The sequence below is a fragment of the Mauremys reevesii genome, linkage group 5 (assembly GCF_016161935.1).
Source record: "Mauremys reevesii isolate NIE-2019 linkage group 5, ASM1616193v1, whole genome shotgun sequence".
NCBI lineage: Eukaryota > Metazoa > Chordata > Testudines > Geoemydidae > Mauremys > Mauremys reevesii.
In genome coordinates this window covers 1,832,280-1,857,163 of record NC_052627.1, presented here as the reverse complement: position 1 = coordinate 1,857,163, position 24,884 = coordinate 1,832,280, and the positions used below count along the sequence as shown (strand labels likewise).

The 24,884-nt window shown below is 43.6% G+C and overlaps 1 protein-coding gene across 2 annotated transcripts in view; it reads left to right on the top strand.

Moving 5' to 3' along the window:
- Positions 1–24,884, top strand: part of TNKS (tankyrase) — a 332,035-nt gene that overhangs the window by 139,747 nt on the left and 167,404 nt on the right. For both annotated transcript variants that reach the window (XM_039540122.1, XM_039540123.1), the window contains exons 4-5: positions 8,567–8,603; positions 9,463–9,538. In XM_039540122.1, coding sequence (XP_039396056.1) covers positions 8,567–8,603; positions 9,463–9,538 — 113 coding nt within the window. The remainder of the gene's footprint in view (positions 1–8,566; positions 8,604–9,462; positions 9,539–24,884) is intronic.

Genomic DNA, 24,884 nt, shown 5'->3' with positions numbered 1-24,884 from the left:
CCATGCTGCTCCGTCTGTCGGTAGCCAGCCCAATTCCTCTGCCGCTTCACCCGGATCTTATAACCCAAGATCACGGCACCCAGACCTGACGGGCCCTCCACCTCACGGCGTGGCTCCTGTGTGGCTAGACCAGTCGGAATTGCGCTGCTCTGCTCCCATGCAGCATGTTTTATTGAGCAGCAGAAAGCCTTCCACGCGCTCTACCTACCTGGCCAAGTGGAAGCGCTTCGCTTGCTGGGCTCAAGCGCGCAACACTATTCCTTCGGAGCTTCCACTCCCGATGGTCCTTGACTATCTCTGGTCGCTGAAACAGCAAGGCCTTGCACTGTCCTCTCTAAAGGTGCACTTAGCGGCCAGCTCCGCTTTCCACCCCGGTGAGGGAGGATATACGCTTTTCTCTCATCCGTTGACTACCCGATTCAGAAAGGGCCTTGACCGTCTCTACCCCCAGGTGCGTCATCCGACTCCTACCTGGGACCTCAATCTGGTCCTCAACAGGCTCATGTCCCCACCCTTTGAGCCGTTGGCCACCTGCTCCTTGCTGTACCTGTCCTGGAAGACGGTCTTTCTGGTAGTTATCACGTCAGCCAGACGGGTCTCTGAGCTCCGAGTGCTCACGGTGGACCCACTGTACACCGTTTTTCATAAGGACAAGGTGCAGCTACGTTCACATCCAGCGTTCCTCCCGAAGGTAGTGTCTGCGTTCCACAATAACCAAGACATCTTCCTTCCGGTCTTCTTTCCCAAACCTCACGCATCCTCGCGGGAGCAACGACTTCACTCCCTTGATGTTCGTAGGGCGTTGGCATTCTATGTTGATCGGACAAGACCATTCCGTAAATCCTCTCAACTGTTTGTGGCAATTGCTGACCGGATGCGAGGTCTTCCTGTCTCGTCGCAGCGGATCTCCTCATGGCTCTCAGAGTGCATACGCACCTGTTATAACTTGGCTAATGTCCCTTTGGGCCATCTCACCGCCCACTCTACCAGGGCCCAGGCGTCCTCCGCTGTCTTTCTGGCACACATCCCGATACAAGAAATATGCCAAGCGGCGACCTGGTCATCGGTTCATACTTTCGCCTCTCACTATGCTCTGGTACAACAGTCGAGAGATGACGCAGCCTTTGGCTCTGCGGTCCTGCATTCCGCCACGTCTCACTCCGACCCCTCCGCCTAGGTAAGGCTTGGGAATCACCTAACTGGAATCGATATGAGCAATCACTCGAAGAAGAAAAAACGGTTACTTACCTTTGTAACTGTTGTTCTTCGAGATGTTGCTCATATCCATTCCACACCCACCCTCCTTCCCCACTGTCGGAGTAGCCGGCAAGAAGGAACTGAGGGTCGGGTGGGTCGGCTGAGGTATATATGCGGTGCCGTTATGGCGCCACTCCAGGGGGCGCTCAGCCGACCCACTGGGGTTGCTAGGGTAAAAATCTTCCGACGAACGTGCACGCGGTGCGCACACACCTAACTGGAATGGATATGAGCAACACATCTCGAAGAACAACAGTTACAAAGGTAAGTAACCATTTTTTCTTTTTTGGTGGTTCAGATTCTGTAGTTTCCGCATCGGAGTGTTGCTCTTTTAAAACTTCTGAATGCATGCTCCACATCTCATCCCTCTCAGATTTTGGAAGGCACTTCAGATTCTTAAAGCTTGGGTTGACTGATCTAGCTATCTTTAGAAATCTCACATTGGTACCTTCTTTGTGTTTTGTCAAATCTGCAGTGAAAATGTTCTTAAAAAGCACAGCATGTGCTGGATCATCATCCGAGGCTGCTATAACATGAAATATATGGCAGAATGTGGGTAAAACAGAGTAGGAGACATACAATTCTCCGCCAAGGAGTTCAGCCACAAATTTAATTAATGTATTTTTTTTTAATGAGCATCATCAGCATGGAAGCACATCCTCTGGAATGGTGGTCGAAGCATGTAGAGGCATATGACTGGTTAGCATATCTGGCAGGTTAATACTTTGCAATGCCAACTACAAAAGTGCCATGCGAACACCTGTTCTCACTTTCAGGTGACATCGTAAATAAGAAGCGGACAGCTTTATCTCCCGTAAATGTAAACAAACTTGTTTGTCTTGGGGATTGGCTGAACAAGAAATAGGACTGAATGGACTTGTAGGCTGTAAATGTTTGCATTATTTTGTTTTTGAGTGCAGTTATGTAACAAAAAAGTCTACATTCGTAAGTTGCCCTTTCCCCATAAAGAAATTGCAGTACAGTACTTGTATGAGGAAAAATACTAAAAATGTGTAATAAAAAAAAATAAAGTGAGCACTGTCTACTTTGTTTTAATTGAAATCAATATATTTGAAAATGTAGAAAAACATCCAAAAATATTTAATAAATTTCATTTGGTATTCAATTATTTAACAGTGATTAAATTGTGATTACTTTCTTTGAGTTAGTTGTGTGAGTGAACTGCGATTAATCAACAGCACTAGTTTTCAGCCTTGTAGTATTAGAACACTACCACAGCCTCATGCTTCCTGGACTATTAAAACACCTTGTCATGATTTAATGCTATATTTTACTCTCTTTGCTTTAGAGCAGGGATAATCATATGGGGAAATGGAAATATTTTAGTGGACTCTTTTCCATTTCTCCCTGAAAGAGGTTACAGAGAGAATAAACTTTGAGGTTTTGTGGGGAAAAAATAGATTTTAATTTTTTTTAAAAGCCAGCTCATGTAATCTGTGTCAGGGCAGTAATGGCTCCCATTTTTTATTAGGTTTTAAGAAACTAACATTCATTAAAAGAACTTTGCATGTATATTTGCCCATTACTTGCATCTAGATCTGCAAGATCCTGAAATATCAGACTCTAAAGTTTATTGCCTTTTCCATTTTTTTTGTGCATATTGTTATGTCGTCTCTAAGCTCTGTGCTCTTGGACTCATGGTAACGAACACTGATTTACAGGTAGAGAGACACAAATAATAGTCCCAATAAATCTTTTTAAAACTTCATGAAAAATTCCTATAATACTTTGTCACATATGATATACCAAATACACGAGTTGTGTAAAAGTTTTATCATCACTTATTTCGGAATGATATGCATAACTCCTTTGTAGCTTCAGCTCTCTTGAATGGTGTCCATTCCAAACTCTGACTGATAAATATCTTAGACCAAGATTTTCCAAAATAGGAGTCTAAAGTGAGACTCCTTACTCAGTGTTTAGACTCCTAAATAAGTGACCTGGGGTGAAATCCTGGCCTCTTGAAGTCAAAAGTAAAACTTTTGATTTCAGTGCGGCCATGATTTTCAAAAGTGGCTTATCATGCAGTAGCTCACATTGATACATGTAAACACTCTTGGGTGCTCAGCCGCTCTTTAAATCAGGCTCAGGAAATTATTCCTGTTTGGAGCAGTCACTGGGACTTTATGCACTCATTTAATTTGTGTGTGCGCTTAAGCTTGTAAATAAAGCCCTTAATTCAGGAAAGCACTTAACTGTGGAATGAGGAGTCCAGCGTTAGGCATCTAAGTTTGAAAAATCTTATCCTTTTATAACTCCAACACATTCTATATTCTCAATTAGATAATATGCATGTCTGTAACAAACCACACAGAAGTGATCAAATCCATGCTGCTAAAAGACAAAACAAAGTCATCTTTATTGCAACATTACAAAATCAAGAACTCAGATTTGGGAAATAAGGAAGGTCCTGAATCTACAAGAGCAATTGATTTCCCTGGGGCTATATGTGCATGGATCTCATTCCAGGATTGGGGCCTATGTCTGCGTGCTTAACTCGGAATCTTTGTTTGACTGTCTCAAAAATACACGCTCATTAAAATATGTACAATAATACAGAAATTTCGATTATTTGGAATTTCAGTCTTTGATTTAGTTTAAAGAAAACTACTCAAATTTAAAATCAACATAAGGGAAAAAATATATTGGATTTTATTTTTATTTTGAATATTTGACAGGATTCTTTTTCCCTCATCCTTGTTCTCAGATATTAGTGAGCTGGTGTCTTACAGTGTATTCATCTTTGTGTATAAAATTAAAATAGGGATTTATACATGGGCCTAGATCTGACGAGAAGAAGTGGCCTAAGCTTTCAGTAATATGTATGGCATGGTTGTGGTATATAGTTGCAATAACATATTATACATATTTAATGGTTTTTTTTAATCCCACTTAATTTTTCAATTCCTAGAAAAACATTTTAATCCATCTATTTTCTCCATCATTCATTGCTGGTTTTTTTGACTGTCTGTAACTGCCTGGTTTCATCAATAACTGATCTGTTGCTAGTCTTTATCTGGATGTTTTTACAAAATCTAAGAGGTTTTCTTCAGTAGGAAAACGTGGTAACTAACTCATGGTATAATGCTAATGTTGTCAAGGCATTTGTAGTTTTTAGCTATGTTAGCAAGTAAAGGTAAACACTAGTGCTAACATGTTAAAACTGCAACTGCCTTGTCCACACTAAGGCCATGGCTACACTTGCAAAGTTGCAGCGCTGCAGCAGCTGCACACAAAAACACCCTCTCAGACTGCACATCTCTCTGGCGCTGCAAGCAGTGTGGTCAAAGCCACAGCGCTGAGCACGGGCTCGCGGCACGCTGTAATGCCCCAGGAGGTGGGAGGTGGAGGCGCTGGAGAGCTGGCTCCCAGCTCTCCAGCGGCGCTGCGCTTGATTTCACTTTGCTGCGGCGCTGCGCGCAGCTTTGAAGTGCAAGTGTAGCCATAGCCTAAGATGTTTACAGTCTGTTAGGAGCAGTAAAATACAAAACAAAACATTTTTCCCCTTAGTGTGGACACACCTTAAAAGGCACCAGGGAGCACTACAGTCTTATCCTATACATACAGGCAGTTCTGCAGCTAGCAGCTGCAATTTTAATTGTTTGCCTCAAAAGTTTAAAATTGTTTTGGCTATGAAATATTCTGGAAGACTGATTCATTTTGTTCTAGGATGTGGTATTTAAAAATAAATGGTTTTAAGCTGCCATTAGATAGTGGTCTTTGGACACCAAGGTGTGGATACTAAATTGTATTCAAGAAGTTCTGGCTCATGTTTCTGCAGCACTCTTGTGTTGAGTTCTGCTTTAATTATAAAATTCTGTGGATGCCTCAAGTAATTAAAAGCCTGAATTAAATATCAAGATAAAATAATATGTTTGGATCATTATTCCTTGAATTTATTTTGAAATATAATTCAATTTACTTTATGCTGCCTCCCAAAAGTTCAATATGACTTAGATATTTGTATTGTAAGTCATAATTATGTAACAGAAGATGTCGGTGAAGAAAATGGAACTCTTGATAGCCTGGCAAAGAACTGGAGTTTTTGTCATCTGGGAATGCCGGGGAAACGATTTGGGGTTTTGGTACCTAGCAGGTGATTCAGTGAGTTTAGCTATGAAAGCTTTGAGTTTGTCTTTTTCTAGTGATAATGAAAGGCTGAGTCCACTGGTATGGGTAGAAATGATGTAAGGATGACACCTATTGGAGATCAGCACTGTATTTTGTCTAGCTATAGTTGTATTCCTGTCTTTACTATCAGAATCTAGCCATCATAATACTCTCAACCTTGGTTTGTGCACTTCACTGCATCCAAAGCGTTGCTGTCAAAATCATCGGCAGTGACACTGTGCCTGGAAGGACTTTTTCTCTCTTCGGAAGCTGAGAATTACTAAGGAATTTGAAAGAGCAATTCAGAGTACACTATATCTACTACACTGGGGGGGTGGAGGGGGGAATCAATCCAAGCTACGCAACTGCAGCCACATGAATAATGTAGCTGAAGTCGACGTACTTAGATCGACTTACTGTGGTGTCTTCACTGCAGTGAGTCGACTGCTGCCACTCCCATTGACTCTGCCTACGCCTCTCGCGATGCTGGAGTACAGGAGTCGACAGGAGAGCGCTCGAGAGTCGATTTATCGTATCCAGACTTAGACGCGATAAATCGATCTCTACCGGATTGCGCATTACTGTATGAAGCCATAAATCTCAACCTGCCCAAAGTTAATGTTAGTTTGGTCCAAGTCTGTCCATTTCTTACAATTTTTAAAAATCATTATGCAAGGTGGATGGTCTGAATTTTTGTATTTTAATTCCAAACCTTAATGTTTAATTACATGAGTATGTATAGTCTTAAAAAATACTTTGCAAACACATTTATCATTATATACATGTGACCAAATTGTGCAGTCTATGTCCAGGTTTTCTTATATAAATTGATGTAGCAAGTGCTTATATCTTTTTTGGATCATAGTTCATTGCAAAGCATACCATTCATAGTAGATAAGTTTCTTAGAACAATGAAGTTGCACTCATTTAAAGAGGATTTTTTTTCCTAATGCATATCCTATTGCAGAAAAACTGTCACAAATTTTAAGAATCTGTCTTGGTTTTGATATCAAGACCTGTTACCTGTAAATATCTCTGATTTTATTAAAAATAATTCATGTACTTAGTTAAGGTTAAAGCACCTTTTGTTTTTAAACCGAGCTATCTAATCCTTGATTTCTCCCTGTTAAAACTATTTCTTGGAATTCAAGCTCTTTAGGATAGAGCTAGGGCTCATGTTTGAAGAGCATCTAGCAAAATATTATTTAATTTTGGGGCCTTTGGATACTACTATAAATCAGTCAAAACTGGAGCTCCATTTTGCTAGGCACTGTACCAAAACTAAGAGCACACAATTTACAAGGTGGGCCCTCAGTGTGATTAGGGCTGGTAAGTATCTCTCTGATGTAAATGATGTATAATAATAAACAACAAGAAGACATTTTTCTAGTGGACAGAATTTTTTGTCATTGTTGCTTTATTTGTGTAACAAAATGTTAATTATTTGATTTAGAAGTCAATCGTCGCTTTTGATTCTTCATTGATTAGAAGTACTGTAATTATGCCCAGTGTTTTGTTTACACTGTGCTAAGAATGAGGCATATATTGTGTCCTGGCTTGAAAAAAATCACATCACCCGTGGTAACTAGGAAACTTCTCTGGGTGAATTTGGAGAGCAGCAAGGAGACTTAGCCATTGTTTTTTGCAGCATTCAAATCTTCATTACAAACATGTTTCTGTGAATGTTCCAAAAATGAATCTAATCTTGTTTTTCTAAGTCTGGCAGCTAGCTCTAGTGCCTCTGCTGGTGATTTTAATTTTGTAATTAACTAGACCATTACACTGCTGCTATTCAGAATCCTATAGGCAGCCATGAAACTGTAAAGAACTGTGTCAGTTTCATTCTGATGCTGGTTGGAAAAGCTAAAAGTGATGGCAGAAGTAGACACTAAGCCGTTTACAAGGAAAGATGACCCAAGCACTTCTCCTCCCAACATTTAGGGTCTGGGTTGGGGAGGGAGAAAAAGAACTCAACTCTTCTAGGGGACGTTGATTGGCATCTTCCTACTTATCAGCTGCTTAGGGTGGCATTTTCGCAGATGCTTAGTGTGGGTCTGACTGCTTGCATTGAAGTTAACAGGAGTTTCACCAGAGGCTGATATAAAGAAATGTAGGTGGTAGTAGGCTTTTTAGCAGGGCCTTGCCTTCATACCTCACTCATGCAGGAGAATGCTATATCCCATTTTTTCATATCTGCCTTTGGGTGGTTGCTTTAATCTTCTGGCTACTAGGAGTCTAGGACATTTTCCAAATCCTGCATTAAGCATTGCTGGAATGTCCTACTTTCAGAGGGTTTGCTGAGGATGTTAAAAAGTGAACTTCCTAATTCTGAATATAACTTCAATTAGATTTAACAGCCTTTAACATGTATGGTTGTGATTCAGCTTCACTGAATGTCATCTCATTTGCAGTTAGGTGCCAGAACAGCTCATCTTCACCGTGTGCTCTTTTCACTTAAAATATTCAGGAGATTCAATTTTTGAAGTGTACCACAACCATTCATGTGATTTTATATATATAAAATAAAAGAACAAGCTCACTGCGATTAAATGCAAGTTTGAAACTGCAGCTTTCAGAGGGCTTGTGTCCTTTTGCGTATATTTTATAATTTAAAAGTATATGGTTTTCCTGAAGTCTAGAAAAGGTTTCAGAAGTTCTGATTTTTGGGATTTCATAAGCCATTATGAGCCATTGCCGTTTGTAAGGACATTGAATAATAATACTGAACTTCAAAAATAAACTGCCTTTAACAGGTACAAATTACCAGTTTCTAAGAGCCATAATGCCTTGCTTTTGTCTCAGAATTTATTAATGCTTCAGAAGTATACTGTGCCATTCTGAATGGGAAAGTGGGGGAGGGGACATTGTCTTCAGCTGGCATACTGTTATCAGAGGGAATGTGTTTCTGGACACAAGATTTAGCATTCATTGGTTGTCTGAAGAAAGCTATTTCATCTGAGGATTGGATAAGAAGCTATGTCAATTTGCTGCCCGTCTCCAAGGCACTGGTGATGCTGCCTTCACAAGCTGGCTAACGTCACAGCTTCATCACCCAGCGGGGTGTGGGCTTTTTTTTTTTCCTCCTCTTCTCTATTTTAATTCTGTATTTGCTTCCTATTGTATTTCTTAATCTGTCTTCTGCCAAATGCTAACAGCATGATATTTTGCAATCATTTAGGTGAATACAAGAAGGACGAACTCCTGGAAGCTGCTAGGTAAGTGCTGCTTAGAATACAAAGCATATTTTGGAGATGGGAAGAGATGAGGAAAAGGGGCTTTTATAAACTGTAATGTTTTGCATTGCCTTCTATGAAATGATGCAGGTAAACCAGTTTGTTAGAATAAATCTCTTTGGACTTTACAGTCTGTTATAAATAGAAAAGTCTATTTGTTTAATTGAAATCCCCCAACATGATGCTTATAAGGTTAATATTAATTGTGTTCTTGCCTTAAGCTGCTAGAAATCCTATTTACCATTTAGTGATTGTCCTTTTTAGGTGCAAATTACATATTGTTGGAGTATTTCCATTTTTGTTTCACCACCTGAAAGCTTTATTTTCAAAATGTTTCCTACCAAAACACAGCCTAGAAAAGCAAGAGCGAAAGGTGTAAAGTTCAGTCTAATATTCTAGAAATTATTTTATCCTTTGTTGTCTTGCTGACAGCTTGTAAAACCGTTATTTTTACACTGTATTTTCCCTTTCACTAACATTTTAAAATGTTATTTTTAGCAATATATACTGGTATTTGGCATGTGATCTGAAGAATAAGTTAACTACTAATTCAGAAAATGGCTTTCAGCAGATCAGTAAAACGGGCTAAAGGAAAGATCCTATTATAAGGCTGAAGAAAGAGATATTAAGACTTTTTTTGCATGAACTACTGTGGATTTAATAGCAAATAAAAGAATATTCTGTATTTTATCAACAGTTTTAAAACACTTGTGAGATATTTAGCAAATTTTATATATTTTTCACTCTGCTTTGAAGAATAGCAATATACACTACATTAATATGAAACTTCTTATCAAATCTTTTACAAAGGGACATGTCTTTTCCCCCCCTGCCCTTACAGGAGCGGTAATGAAGAAAAACTAATGGCTTTATTGACTCCTTTAAATGTGAACTGCCATGCAAGTGATGGGCGGAAAGTAAGTTAATATCTATTTAATATTTTTACAGTTTTAGAGAGGTAAATGTGAACACTGAAATGCAGATATATAAACCAGGACAGAGTATAGAGCTGAATTCTAAATGATGTGTTTTCACCATGAAATTAAATGCTGCCATACTTGATACTGCCAGTTGTGACAGATGGACAGAGGCAGTGGACCATCGATTTCGAGCATGCCTTTTCTTTTAAATGTCAGATACTGTATTGTATAGAAAATGAGATGGTAGAATCTTCAATAATAACAAAATGTACCATTTTAGACTGTTAATAAAATAGCTAAAGGAACAGAGGATCATTTACTATCTCTACACTATACCAGAGGTTCTCGAACTGGGGGTCGCGAGCTGTCAGCTTCCACCTCTAAACCCCTCTTCGCCTCCATCTTTTATAATAGTGTTAAATACTTTTAAAAAGTGTGTTTAATGTATAAGGGGGGGTTGCACTCAGAGGCTTGCTGTGGGACAGGGGTCATCAGTACAAAAGTTTGAGAGCCACTGCATTACATGGTGTGGCTATCCCATTTGGGGGAGAGGAGGGATTCTTCAGTAGAGGAAGTTAGCTCTCATAGGCCATAATACCTTGTCAGTTAAAGCTGACAGTGTATTAATGAGATAAGAAAATTCAGTTAGTGCTAAACTTAAACATTGCATTGTTCGGCTTGGCTGGAGTTTTATTTATTAGGGATGCTGAATGAAAGAAAATAAGGGTTATTTGGAATTAGGGGAAGGGAAGAGCATGTACAACAGGCAGAATGCTGGCAAGACTTTTAGGATATGTTAATGTAAATTACATAATGTGCATCTGGCTACTTAATTTCTGTGCTTAATGTCCTTAGGGTTTCATGATTTATGATGTTAGACATTCACATTACCAGACACAGATTTGTCTAGCTTTCTAGGCTTACAGACTTTGGTGGCTATTTTTAAGTATTTGTTGGAATTTTCTCAATATATGTAGATTAGAACATCCATCACATGCGATTGTACATCACACTCTGAAGAGTTTGAGTTAATCCAGTAAATAGGTATTTCAGACTGAAAAACATGTGTTTTAAATTCTTACTGTTCTTAAAAGTATTTTCAATGCAATGTCTTTTATTACACTTAAAAACAAACAAACAAACAAAAAAAACTGCTGACCCAGTTCTGCAGCTGGGGTAAATAGGCACAGCTCCACTGAAGCAAATGGAGTTATGCTGATTTACACTAGCCAAGAATCTGGCCCACTTTATTCATAGGGAAAATATCCCTTGCCCTTACCATTGCAGAGTGCCTGGTGTTTGCTACTAGAATGTTGCTTCGTTTGTTAAAATATGCTGACAGACCTTTACAGGCATCAATGTGATTAATGTTTGCTTAAATGAAGCAAGTAACTTTTTAATAGAAAAATTTTAAATATCTTTGAATTGCAATATCTAGAAACGTTAAAAAATCTAGTGTTTTACTTCCACAATCCGTATTTTAAATGTTAAGGGTTGTTGTCAATAACTGAACCCTTCTGAATCTTGGTAGAACAAGCTATTTAAGCAATTAAAATTAAGACCCATTAAAAAAGAGTATAAGCATATAAGAATGGCCGTACTGGGTCAGACCAAGAGTCCATTTAGCCCAGTATCCCGTCTTCCAACAGTGGCCAATGCCAGGTGCCCCAGAGGGAATGAATAGAACAGGTAATCATCAAGTGATCCATCCTCTGTTGCCCATTCCCAGCTTCTGGCAAACAGAGGCTAGGGACACAATCTCTGCCCATTCTGGCTAATAGCCATTGATGGACCTATCCTCCATGAACTTACATAGTTCTTTTTTTGAACCCTGATATAGTCTTGGCCTTGACAACATCCTCTGGCAAGGAGTTCCACAGGTTAACTGTGCGGTGTGTGGAAAAATGCTTCCTTTTGTTTGTTTTAAACCTGCTGCATATTAATTTCATTTGGTGATCCCTAGTTCTTGTGCTATGAGAAGGAGTAAATACTTCCTTATTTACTTTCTCCACACCAGTCATGATTTTATAGACCTCAATCATATTCCCCCCCCCAGTCGTCTCCTTTTCCAAGCTGAAAAGACCTAGTCTTATTAATCTCTCCTCATACAGAAGCCATTCCATATCCCTAATCATTTGTGTTGCCCTTTTCTGAACCTTTTCCAATTCCAATATATCTTTTTTGAGATGGGGCGACCACATCTGCACACAGTATTCAAGATGTTGGCGTACGAAGGATTTATATAGCGACAATATGATATTTTCTGTCTTAATGATGCCCAACATGCTGTTTGCTTTTTTTGACTCCCGCTGCACATTGAGTGGATGTTTTCAGAGAACTATCCACAATGACTCTCTTTCTTGAGTGGTAACAGCTAATTTAGACCGCATCATTTTATATGTATAGTTGGGATTATGCTTTCCAATGTGCATCACTTTGCATTTATCAACAGTAAATGTCATCAGCCATTTTGTTGCCCAGTTACCCAGTTTTGTGATATTCCTTTGTAGCTTTTTGCAGTCTCCCTGGGACTTAACTATCTTGAGTAATTTTGTATCATCTCCAAATTTTGCCACCTCGCTGTTTACCCCTTTTTTCAGATCATTTACAAATATGTTGATTAGGACTGATCCCAGTATAGAACCCTGGGGGATACCACTGTTTACCTCTCTCCAGTAATGCAGTATTTTGTCCTGATACATGGCGATCTATGATGTACTCTCTATGTGTTATAATAAAGATATAACTCACAGTTAGTGTTTTTAAAAAGATAAGACAGACCTGTTCAGATGAAGTATTATTTAAATATTTATAAAATACTGTTTTGTCATAGTTAAGTACTAAGACACACAAATCAGCAACACATTTCTGGTTGAGCATTTGAGCCCCATCACTATTGATATGAGGCTAAAGGTAGGATTGCTACTTCTGTCAACAAGACCAATGATCCCTCAGAAATATACTGTCTAGAATTTGTGCTGCCATGAAATAAAAATTAGATGTAAGGAAAAAAAAATTGGTTAGTAGGCATTTGGTTAGTAGGCATCATTGAATGGTATGACAGCACTTGAGTTAACACAAAAGCTTAATTTAAGTCCAAGATTCAGAAAGCACATCAGAGTTAGAATTAAACAATGCTGACATTTAGAGAATACGTTGGTTTGTGTGTTTGTCCAATTCTTGTCAGTAAAAGCACTAGTTGCTAAAAGCATTCTAAGCAGTCAGGTGGTTTACATCCAGGTAAGGATAAGACGGTTCTGTTAATCGTTAGGACTATGTCCTTTTTGTAGTAATAGTCAGTATCATAAAAATGTGTACCATCATGTCTGTTTGCTAAATAAATTGAATCCACTCACCCACAGACAAGGCTATTTTGAGACTTATATTTCTTTTTTTTAATATTAGTGTGCAGATTGAAATTCAAGTAGAAGGCATTTTTAGAAGTACAGTGTTGTTCAACTGAAAGTATTGTATTTGTAGGATGTGGGTTTTGGGCCCTTTAACAATGCAAGGCTATTTTGTTGGACTTCTGAAGAAGTTTAGATGAGCTAGTGGTGCAAATAATTACAACTGTTAGCATATGGACTGTTGTGAGCTAGCATCTCACCTGGTGTAAGTTGGAGTAGCTACGTTGACTCCAATTGACCTGCACCGATTTACACCAACTGAGGCTCTAGCACATTGGCTTTTTCAATGTTTTACTGTATAGACTGTTTTTTCATTCCTTAAGGTTTAGTTTCAGAAAAAACTCTTTTGTGTATTTCTTCTATTTTAACATTTTTAATGCCCCATCTCTGTACTAGCTAGGCACAGATTTAATTGTAGGTGAGCAAACTTATGCAAACCTCTGTACTTTCGTTTTATGTTACAAATCAATAGGTTCCATACACTGTGCTCTTTACATTTTAGAATCTGCATACTAAGAGTTGTTGCGTTAGAACTACTACTTACGTTTTCCCAAACACTTTTCCTCTAGCCATTGTCAGAATTTATATTAATTCTTGCTATAATTTTATAGTTTACCCATTTTTTGTCTGTATAATTTTTACGCACCATAGTCAAGATCCACTGTGTGTGTGCGCGTGTGTGTAGGATACTACACAAGTAACTAAGCTGTGCAGTGCACATAGTAAGTTTCTTGACAAGACAACTGAAAGCATTGTATAGTAGCAAGATTTCACAAGAAAACAAATAATGGTTTGCATGCTTTTCAAAAAGTCTGTTGGTTAGAGACACAAGTCAAGTAGGATCTGTTCTTCCACATCTGTGCCTTCCAGATGGCTGGATACCTCATATCTCTGTAACCCCTCTTCTAGAAATGGATGCAAGTATTCATCTACAGATAGTGCTACTTGAAGCGGCATCAACTTCAGCGTGGATATTTACTACCTTTTGAGGGGGACTACCCCAAATAGAAGCTTTACCTTTTACCCACCACAGACTCAAGGAGCTAGTTCCCACAGATTGCATACAGAGAGGTTTCCACAGGGCAAGCAAAGAGGAGAAATGATGCTATGAAAGCAGTGCTTTTGGCTTACCCTCACCTCAAGAACTGCTTAAGAAACAATGTCCACTCATGGCCCCAGAGGTGGCCATATAACATGTACTCCATCTGAAGCACTCTTTGTGAAAGAGAACCTGAGTACCCTGCTGAGGGGGGGATAGAGTGTGTGTGTGCGTATACACATGCGTGTGCACGCGCACACACAAGCAGTTTCCCTTCTTGTCTTCTCGTTCTTGCTCCCCCCTTTCCCCATGGCTCGTTATCTTTTCTTACTATATCTGTCTAACTTAATTTTTTTTGGAGCAGGGAAGTAGTTGTCTAGTCTGTAAAATGTCATGTACACCTGTGGTTCTATACATAAATTACAAAAAATGTTACTTTAAAAGAACACGGTTAAGGTTGCAAATCCAAGCACTCCAAAATTAGGAAATGCCAGAGTTAAGATTATCTGACCACATGCTTGTTTTCCATAGGACCCTTGCCTTAGTGCACACTGTGACAGACCCAGGCCAGTGGGGTACAGGAGTCTGGTAGAGGGCAAATATACTGGTCACTGGCTGAGTAGTTTTCTGTTCCCTGAGTGACCAGAGCAGGGGCTGCACTAGAGTAATCAGGAACCTGCTAGACCCAATTCAGGCAGCCAGGCTGATTAGACCACCTGCAGCCAATCAAGGCAGGCTAACAACAGCATTCGAAAGGAGGTGAGTGAAATAGGGGGGGTCCCCGTGGAAGGGAGAACCCAGGGACCAGAACCCTACTTCATAATGAAGAAGAATCTCTTATACCGGGTTACACCAGTACAGGGGCAGAAGGTACAGCAGATCTTAGTACCTCAAAAACACCAGAACGCTGTATTAAGTCTTGTTCATAGTCATTTTTTTGGGGGGCACTTGGGGATAGAGAAGACCCTGGCACGAGTCCTACGACGGTTCTTCTGCCCGGAGTACATGAAGAAGTGCGGAGGTACTGTGCGTCCTGCTCGGAGTGTCAGCTGCACAGCCCCCATCCCCACCTGAGGGCACCTTTAGTACCCCTTCCCATCATAGAGGTCCCCTTTGAGTGAATAGCCATGGACCTAGTGGGACCCCTGGAGAAGACAGCTCAGGGCCACCAATATATACTTGTTGTTTTGGACTATGCTACTCTCTACCCAGAAGCCGTCCCGCTGCAGAACACGGCCTCTAAAACGATAGCCAAAGAGCTGGTGGGGATCTTTGCCCGAGTGGGGCTACCAAAGGAGATACTAACAGACCAAGGAACCCCATTTATGTCAAAGCTAATGAAGGACCTCTGTACACTGCTCCATATACATACCCTGAGAACTTCAGTTTACCATCCGCAGACTGATGGGTTGGTAGAAAGGTTTAACCGAATCCTCAAGGCTATGATAAGGAAGGTGGTAAGTCGGGACAGGAAGGATTGGGACACCCTTCTGCCCTACGTTATGTTCGCTATCCGGGAGGTACCTCAGGCCTCAACTGGGTTTTCCCCATTCGAGTTATTATACGACGTCACCCCTGTGGCATACTAGATATCGCCAAAGAGATTTGGGAAGAGGAACCCAATGAGGGGAGAAATATAATAGAACATGTAATACAGATGCGAGACCGGATAACCCGTGTCACCCCTATTGTACGGGAACATTTGGAAAAGGCACAGGAGGCCCAGAGAACCTATTACAATCGCCAGGCAAAAGTCTGACAGTTCCAACCAGGGGATCAGGTGGTGGTGTTGGTACCCACGGCAGAAAGCAAGCTTCTGGCCCAATGGCAGGGGCCCTATGAGGTGGTTGAACCCGTGGGGGAAGTAATCTACAAGGTGCGGCAGCCAGGATGCCGAAAACAAGAACAGATTTATCACATCAACCTTCTGAAACCCTGGCATGCACAAGAGGCATGCATAACTATCCAGGAAAGCAAGCCTTCCAAACAGGTGAGAGATATCAGAGGGGTAGCCGTGTTAGTCTGGATCTGTAAAAGCAGCAAAGAGTCTTATGGCACCTTATAGACTAACAGACATTTTGGAGCATGAGCTTTCGTGGGTGAATACCCACTTCGTCGGATGCAAGGTGAGAGTGTCTCCCGATTTAACACCAGACCAGAAGAATGAGGTGTCTGATATGATCTTCCGGAACCAAGATGTGTTCTCGACAAAAGCGGGTCGAACAACTGAGGCATATCACCACATCGTCACGAACCCTGGGGACAGAATAACAATGAGGCCCTATCGGGTGCCAGCGGCCAAAAGGGAGGAAATAAAAGCAGAAGTAAAAAAAAATGCTGGAGTTGGGGATCATCGAAGAATCCCAGAGTCAGTGGTCCAGCCCAGTCGTGCTGGTGCCCAAACCTGATGGCACCATAAGGTTTTGCAACGACTTCCGGCAACTAAACGAAGTATCCCAGTTCGACGCATACCCCATACCTCGCATAGATGAGCTAGTGGATCGTCTGGGGAATGCCCAGTACTTGACTACCCTAGACTTGACAAAGGGGTACTGGCAGATTCCCCTTGCGGAAGATGCAAAGGAAAAGACTGTGTTCTCTACACCAGAGGGTCTTTTTCAATATACTGTCCTCCCTTTTGGACAACATGGGGCCCCAGCTACTTTCTAGCGCCTCATGGACAAGCTATTACGCCCGCATAACAGTTATGCTGCTGCCTACTTGGACGATGTGGTCATTCATACCCCAGACTGGGAAACCCACCTAGAGAAGGTGGAGGCAATCCTTGATACCTTCAGGCGAGCTGGCCTTACAACAAACCCTGCCAAGTGCGCTGTAGGGTTTACAGAGGCCAGATATCTTGGCTACATTGTGGGAAAAGGTCTGGTAAAACCCCAAGTGAACAAGTTGGAGGCCATCCAAAATTGGCCCCGACCACGTCGCAAGAAACAAGTCTGGGCATTCTTAGGTGTAGTGAGGTATTACCGACGATTTATCCCCCACTTTGCCACAAGGGCAAGCCCCCTGACAGACCTAGTAAAAGCCCGTGGACCTGATCTGGTGAGATGGTCTGACACAGCAGAGGAAGCATTCACAGACCTATGGACTGCCCTCTGCAGTAACCCTGTACTGATAGCCCCTGATTTCACCAAGGAATTTATCCTGCAGACAGATGCATCGGAAGTAGGGTTGGGGGCCGTTCTATCACAGATGGTTGGGGAGGAGGAACACCCAATTCTCTACCTCAGTAGGAAACTTCTTCTGAGGGAACAAAGATATGCAGTGGTGGAGAGAGAGTGCCTCGCCGTAAAATGGGCCATGGAAGCCTTGCGCTACTACTTGCTCGGGCGCAGATTTGTCCTCATGACCGACCATGCCCCTCTTCAATGGATGCAGCAGAACAAGGAGAAGAACACAAGGGTGACCAGGTGGCTCTTATCCCTCCAACCTTTCCAGTTCCGTGTGCAACACAGAGCAGGGAGCCGTCACAGCAATGCCGATGGCTTGTCACGTGTGCACTGTCTGGCTTCCCAAGCTGCCCAACCCCTTGGCATTGAGCAGGGAGGAGGGATATGTGACAGACTCAGGCCAGTGGGGTACAGGAGTCTGGTAGAGGGCAAATATACTGGTCACTGGCTGAGTAGTTTTCTGTTCCCTGAGTGACCAGAGCAGGGGCTGCACTAGAGTAATCAGGAACCTGCTAGAACCAATTCAGGCAGACAAGCTGATTAGACCACCTGCAGCCAATCAAGGCAGGCTAATCAGGGCACCTGGGTTTAAAAAGGAGCTCACTCCAATCAGGGAGGGGAGGAACCAGAGGAGAGGAAGTGTGTGAGAGGAGCTGGGAGCAAGAGGCACAAGGAGCTGAGAGTGAGAGGGTGTGCTGCTGGAGGACTAAGGAGTACAAGCATTATCAGACACCAGGAGGAAGGTCCTGTGGTGAGGATAAAGAAGGTGTTTGGAGGAGGCCATGGGGAAGTAGCCCAGGGAGTTGTAGCTGTCATGCAGCTGTTACAGGAGGCACTATAGACAGCTGCAATCCACAGGGCCCTGGGCTGGAACCCAGAGTAGAGGGTGGGCCCGGGTTCCCCCCAAACCTTCCAACTCCTGATCAGACACAGGAGGAGTTGACCCAGACCGTGGGAAAGATCACTGAGGTGAGCAAATCTGCCAATAAGCGCAGGACCCATCAAGGTAGAGGAGGAACTTTGTCACAACACGTAATGAGTAGCTACTCTGTATTTTGTTTCATCCATATAGGTCAGTGTGTGGCCCCATGCCTTATTTACTGCACACTATACAAACCTTGCTCTGAAGACAGTATTATTAATTTTATAAGGTGCTTTTCCATGGTGTTCATCATGGTAGTACCTGAGTGCCCTTCACAAACATTCATTAATTTTCTCAACTCCCTCTGAGATGAGGGGTGGCATTATACCCATTTTACAGAGGGAAACTTAAGCACTAATTTTGGGTGCCCAATTTGAGAGACTTGAGGTCTCACTTTTCAGAGTACGTAGCATTATAATCTTATTATGATATGCATCTAATTTAGCTTTTGTGCCCTCTGGAGCAGGAAAATCATCTGGTCTGTAAAATGCCATGCGCACTTTATATATGCCAAGCACAGCTCCTATTGACTTCAGTTGCAGCTGTGCATGCTCAGCATTTCTGCAAATCAGACCCCCTGGTCTCAAGTCAGGCACCCAGAAAATGGGGAACACAATCAGGGACCCTGTGAAAAGCTTGGTTTCATGTATTTGCCCAGCATCACACACGAACTATGTGGCAGAGCAGGCATGTAACCCAGTTCCCTAGGGCAGCATTCAATAGCTTTTACCTCGAGGCCATCCTTTCTTCTTCCTGCAACCCCCTGCCTCATTCACAACATACCTTCAAGCTTCTGCAACAAATGAGACCAGTCCCCTTCACTACATAGGTTTGATTGTTCTCGGAGCACGCCTACCATCTAGAAGAATTAGTATGTATAGTGCACACACACAAGGGCCCTCCTCGTCCAATTTCAGTCTAACCCACTCCTTTACTGCCAACCCTAGTGTCTGCCCCCCATACGTCTGCCAGCTCCCAGTCCCAGTCTCCCCCCACCAGGCTCCTTGTCCTAATCCACTCCCTCTGCCGCAATGCCCCTATCTCCTCAAATCTAGCACTTGTCCTCTTTGCATTTGAGTCAGGCTGCTTCTTCCTGACCCGTATTCCCCTGTCATAGTGGCACAGGAATGCATTGCCACATGGGGTGGAGCAGGATTTATGGATTCTATATAGCAAATGCACAGTAAGAAGTCCAGCTCTCGGGAGGGTCCCATGTATGCCACTGTGTAGCACCAATCTGCATATGAGAACAACCCACCCAGTATAGTGTGTGCTTGTGCTGGGGGGCAATGGTACGGAACCTACTCCAGTTCTGAAGCTCTCACAACATCCACAGAGCAGCTGCGATGCTGTGGAGTGACCTTGTGAGGGATGGTGGGAGATTATCTCTCTTTCTTCTTCCCTTCCACTCCTTTCACCTTTCACTGCCTGACTGCTCAGGCTGTAGGTTGCGCAGGTCAGATAAGCAGGAAGTGAACTGTATAAAAAACAGATGAGTTATTCCCTAGCTCCCCAGGGAAAGCTTCCTAGTTGCTGTTGGTAAGTTGATTTGCCAACTCCTAACTTAGAATACTCAAGATTGCCAACCCTATGCATTCCACAATCATGAGATTGACTTAAAATTTAGGAAATGTAAAAAAAATAATAAATGTTGGTTTTTTCTTCGAATAGTGTCCCTATGGGTGCTCCACATCAGGATGAGCATTCATCTGTGTATTTCTGATTGAAGATTTGTCAGCAGTGTCTGCACCTGTATCCAAGACACCTCTGTGCTCTGGTACAAGGGTATAGAGGGAGGAAGTGGACCAGTTGCTTCTCAGTTGCCTGCTGCTTGAGATGAAGTAGCACAATGTCTGTTAGATAGCTATCCAGTTTGCTACCCCTCTCGCTTAATTTTTAATTTTTCTCAGTATTGTTTTTTTATTTTGTTAGCACAGATTGTGCTTTTTTAGGCGGAGGTTTCCCTTTCCCTCCTTTGGAACAATTTGGGCCTTTGCTTTTCCTTGGACCTTGACCTGCGGCCTCGAGTAAGGGTTATGCCCGAGACCACACACTTCAAATCCTGCCAGACCTGCCACAGGTCTTTCCTTCACAGCAGCAGACATTCAGACTGTCTCTGCTGCCTGGGAGAGTCTCACATTTTCTCCATATGTAAGGTCTCCTCTGGTTTCAAAAGCAGATCGAAGGATTTTAGGGAGGGCAGACTAAAACTCTTGTTAGTGGAGCACTCACTGAGACTGATGGGATCTGAGTGGTGACACCGCCTCATTCCCCACCACCTGCTCCAGCCTGGAAGGGGTTGGAAAAGCCCTGCAGAGGGCAATGTAAAATGCTGGCTGATTGGGGGAAGTGGCTGCAGCTGGGGCCATGCCCCAAACTGAGCAACAGGGCCTTATAAGAATGCCAGGAGCAAACAGTCTCTCTCTGCATTCATAGAATATCAGGGACCTCAGGAGGTCATCTAGTCCCACCCCCTGCTCAAAGCAGGACCAATCCCCAGACAGGTTTTTACCCCAGTTTCCTAAATGGCCCCCTCAAGGGTTGAATTCACAACCCTGGGTTTAGCAGGCCAATGCTCAAACCACTGAGCTATCCCTCCACCCAGAGAAAGAAGGGCCTGGCTGCAGGGAGGTTAACTAGGTATCTGGAGTGGAGCAGGGCTGGGGAAAGGCCAAGGGAGCCAGGGAGCTCCGGCCTAGGAAACCCCCAGGCTGCAGGCCTGGTAAGGCCTATTTTAGGTACTGGGTTGCAGGGGCAGCCCACAGGTAGCCAGAGGCAGCAGGTCCAAACCCCTTTGCCTGTGATGAGTGGCTTATACTGCAGTCTGCCCCAGTGAACAGGGGCTAGATGGAGACTGTGCAGTAGCCAAGACTGAGGCAAAGTGGGGATAGTGGGTGGGGGTTCCCCTGAGAGGGGGAGACGCTGACTTTGGGGGTACTGCCAGGGGCAGCACCCAGTTAAAGGGGCACTGGGGTCCTGGGAGGGTCACAGGGGCCAAGAGGACAGGCGGATCACCGGCCTGCAGAGGGCGCTCCGGAGCTGGAACAAGCTAATTCCCAGAAGTCACCAGCAGGAGGCGCCGCAGGGGTGAGTCCGCACGTCTACACCCCTGTACACTGGTCCTCCAGAGAGTCCTGGTGACCAGGTGCCCTTCAAAACCATCTAGACCAGTGGTTCTCAACCTGTGACTCGCAGACCACTTGCAGCCCAATCATCACAAACCTGCGGCCCATGTGACATCCTCAGGGCTGTACAGATAATATATATTGTGTGGATGTAGCCCACGTAACACACAGAGATCTGCATATGTGGCCACAATGGTAAGTAGGTTGAGAACCACTGACCCTCAAAGAAGAAAGAAAAGGGAAGACTCCTTCCCCCCCACCCCCAGTCTGACTCTCGGGAGACTCTTGCATCTGTTACAGGTACTACTGAAGCTCCTGTATCTTCCGGTATTGAGATCAAAGCACTGTTTAAGACCATGCTGTATGCTGAGAAGCCATCAGATAAACCACCTAGAGCGGCACTTACATGAGCACCAGATTTTGTGCCTGACTAACCTAATTGCCTTCTATGATGAGATAACCGGCTCTGTGGATGAGGGGAAAGCAGTGGATGTGCTATTTCTGGACTTTAGCAAAGCTTTTGATACAGTCTCCCACAGTGTTCTTGTCAGCAAGTTAAAGTAGTATGGGCTGGATGAATGGACGGTAAGGTGGATAGAAAACTGGCTAGATGGTCGGGCTCAACGGGTAGTGATCAATGGTTCCATGTCTAGTTGGCAGCCGGTATCAAGTGGAGTGCTCCAAGGGTCGGTGCTGGGGCCGGTTTTGTTCAATATCTTCATTAACGATCTGGAGGATGGTGTGGACTGCACCCTTAGCAAGTTTGCAGATGACACTAAACTGGGAGGAGTGGTTGATACGCTGGAGGGTAGGGCTAGGATACAGAGGGACCTAGACAAATTAGAGGATTGGGCCAAAAGAAATATGATGAGATTCAACAAGGACAAGTGCAGAGTCCTGCACTTAGGACGGAAGAATCCCATGCACTGCTACAGACTAGGGACCGAATGGCTGGGCAGCAGTTCTGCAGAAAAGGACCTAGGGGTTACGGTGGACGAAAAGCTGAATGAGTCAACAGTGTGCCCTTGTTGCCAAGAAGGCTAATGGCATTTTGGGTTGTATAAGTAGGGGCATTTCCAGCAGATCGAGGGATGTGATCATTCCCCTCTATTCAGCACTGGTGAGGCCTCATTTGGAGTACTGTGTCCAGTTTTGGGCCCCACACTACAAGAAGGATGTGGATAAATTGGAGAGAGTCCAGTGGAGGGCAACAAAAATGATTAGGGGGCTGGAGCACATGACTTATGAGGAGAGGCTGAGGGAATTGGGATTGTTTAGTCTGCAGAAGAGAAGAATGAGGGGGGATTTGATAGCTGCTTTCAGCTACCTGAAAGGAGGTTCCAAAGAGGATGGATCTAGACTGTTCTCAGTGGTAGAAGATGACAGAACAAGGAGTAATGGTCTCAAGTTGCAGAGGGGGAGGTTTAGGTTGGACATTAGGAAAACCTTTTTCACTAGTAGGGTGGTGAAGAACTGGAATGGGTTACCTAGGGAGGTGGTGGAATCTCCTTCCTTAGAAGTTTTTAAGGTCAGGCTTGACAAAGCCCTGGCTGGGGTGATTTAGTTGGGTTTGGTCCTGCTTTGAGCAGGGGGTTGGACTGGATGACCTCCTGAGGTCCCTTCCAACCCTGAGAGTCTATGATTCTATGAAAACTCAGGGACTCCAGGCCAAGTCAAAATCCTCATTGATATACCACCTTCAATAACCAGACATGAAGGATGCACCAATCACACACTTGGGTACTATCTCCTGTACCACCTGACATACCGTCTCCTGAGGTTCACTGTCTGGCGCCTTGGTACCATTGAGTCTCCTATCCTATGACGACCTGGAATCCCGGAAGAACCTGAATCACCATTACTGAGGGATACCAAGAGACATTCCCCACTCCTACCATGTCACCTCCCAGAGCCTACTTACTGACACTGTCACAAACACCTCAAAAAGTCTTTGTGGGTCACCCCGATATCTGCTGGGAGAGCAATACAGCAGTGCACAGGCAATCCAGGAAGTTTCTGGAAAGTGTAGGGGACAATTTCCTGGTGCAAGTGCTGGAGGAACCAACTAGGGGAAAAGCTCTTCTTGACCTGTTGCTCACAAACAGGGAAGAAATAGTAGAGGAAGCAATAGTGGATGGGAACCTGGGAGGCAGTGACCATGAGATGGTCGAGTTCAGGATCCTGACACGAGGAAGAAAGGAAAGCAGTAGAACAGAGACCCTGGACTTCAGAAAAGCAGACTTCGACTCCCTCAGGGAACTGATGGGCAAGGTCCCCTGGGAGAATAACATGATGGGGAAAGGAGTCGAGGAAAGCTGGCTGTATTTTAAAGAAACCTTATTGAGGTTGCAGGAACAAACCATCCCGATGTGTAGGAAGAAAAGTAAATATGGCAGGCGACCAGCTTGGCTCAACAGTGAAATCCTTGCTCGTCTTAAACACAAAAAAACAGCTTACAAGAAGTGGAAGATTGGACAAATAACCAGGGAGGAGTATAAAAGTATTGCTCAGGCATGCAGGAGTGAAATTAGGAAGGCCAAATCATGCTTGGAGTTGCAGCTAGCCGGAGATGTTAGGAGTAACAAGAAGGGTTTCTTCAGATATGTTAGCAACAAGAAGAAAGTCAAGGAAAGTGTGGGCCCCTTGCTGAATGAGGGAGGGAACCTAGTGACAGAGGATGTGGAGAAAGCTAGTGCACTCAATGCTTTTTTTGCGTCTGTCTTCACAGACAAGGTCAGCTCCCAGACAGCTGCACTCTGCAACACGGTATGGGGAGGAGGTGACCAGCTCTCTGTGGGGAAAGAAGTAGTTCGGGACTATTTAGAAAAGCTGGATGAACACAAGTCCATGGGGCCGGATGCACTGCATCCGAGGGTGCTAAAGGAGTTGGCCGATGAGATTGCAGAGCCATTGGCCATTATCTTTGAAAAATCATGGCGATCGGGGAAGGTCCCGGATGACTGGAAAGGCTAATGTAGTGCCCATCTTTAAAAAAGGGAAGAAGGAAGATCCAGGGAACTACAGGCCAGTCAGTCTCACCTCAGTCCCTGGAAAAATCATGGAACAGGTCCTCAAGGAATCAATTCTGAACCACTTAAAGGAGGGGAAAGTGATCAGGAACAGTCAGCATGGATTCACCAAGGGCAAGTGATGCCTGACTAACCTAATTTGATAGCTGCTTTCAGCTACCTGAAAGGGGGTTCCAAAGAGGATGGATCTAGACTGTTCTCAGTGGTAGAAGATGACAGAACAAGGAGTAATGGTCTCAAGTTGCAGAGGGGGAGGTTTAGGTTGGACATTAGGAAAACCTTTTTCACTAGTAGGGTGGTGAAGAACTGGAATGGGTTACCTAGGGAGGTGGTGGAATCTCCTTCCTTAGAGGTTTTTAAGGTCAGGCTTGACAAAGCCCTGGCTGGGATGATTTAGTTGGGTTTGGTCCTGCTTTGAGCAGGGGGTTGGACTGGATGACCTCCTGAGGTCCCTTCCAACCCTGAGATTCTATGATTCTATGAGACACCTTTCTAGCCGGTACTGACACAACATGCTCCAGTGCCATCATGCCAACAATAATGACTTTTGGTATCCATGCAATTACAGGGCTCTTTTCGGGTCCTAAGACTAACTCGACCACTGGCACCTGAAGCCATTTCCGCCTCCAGTAG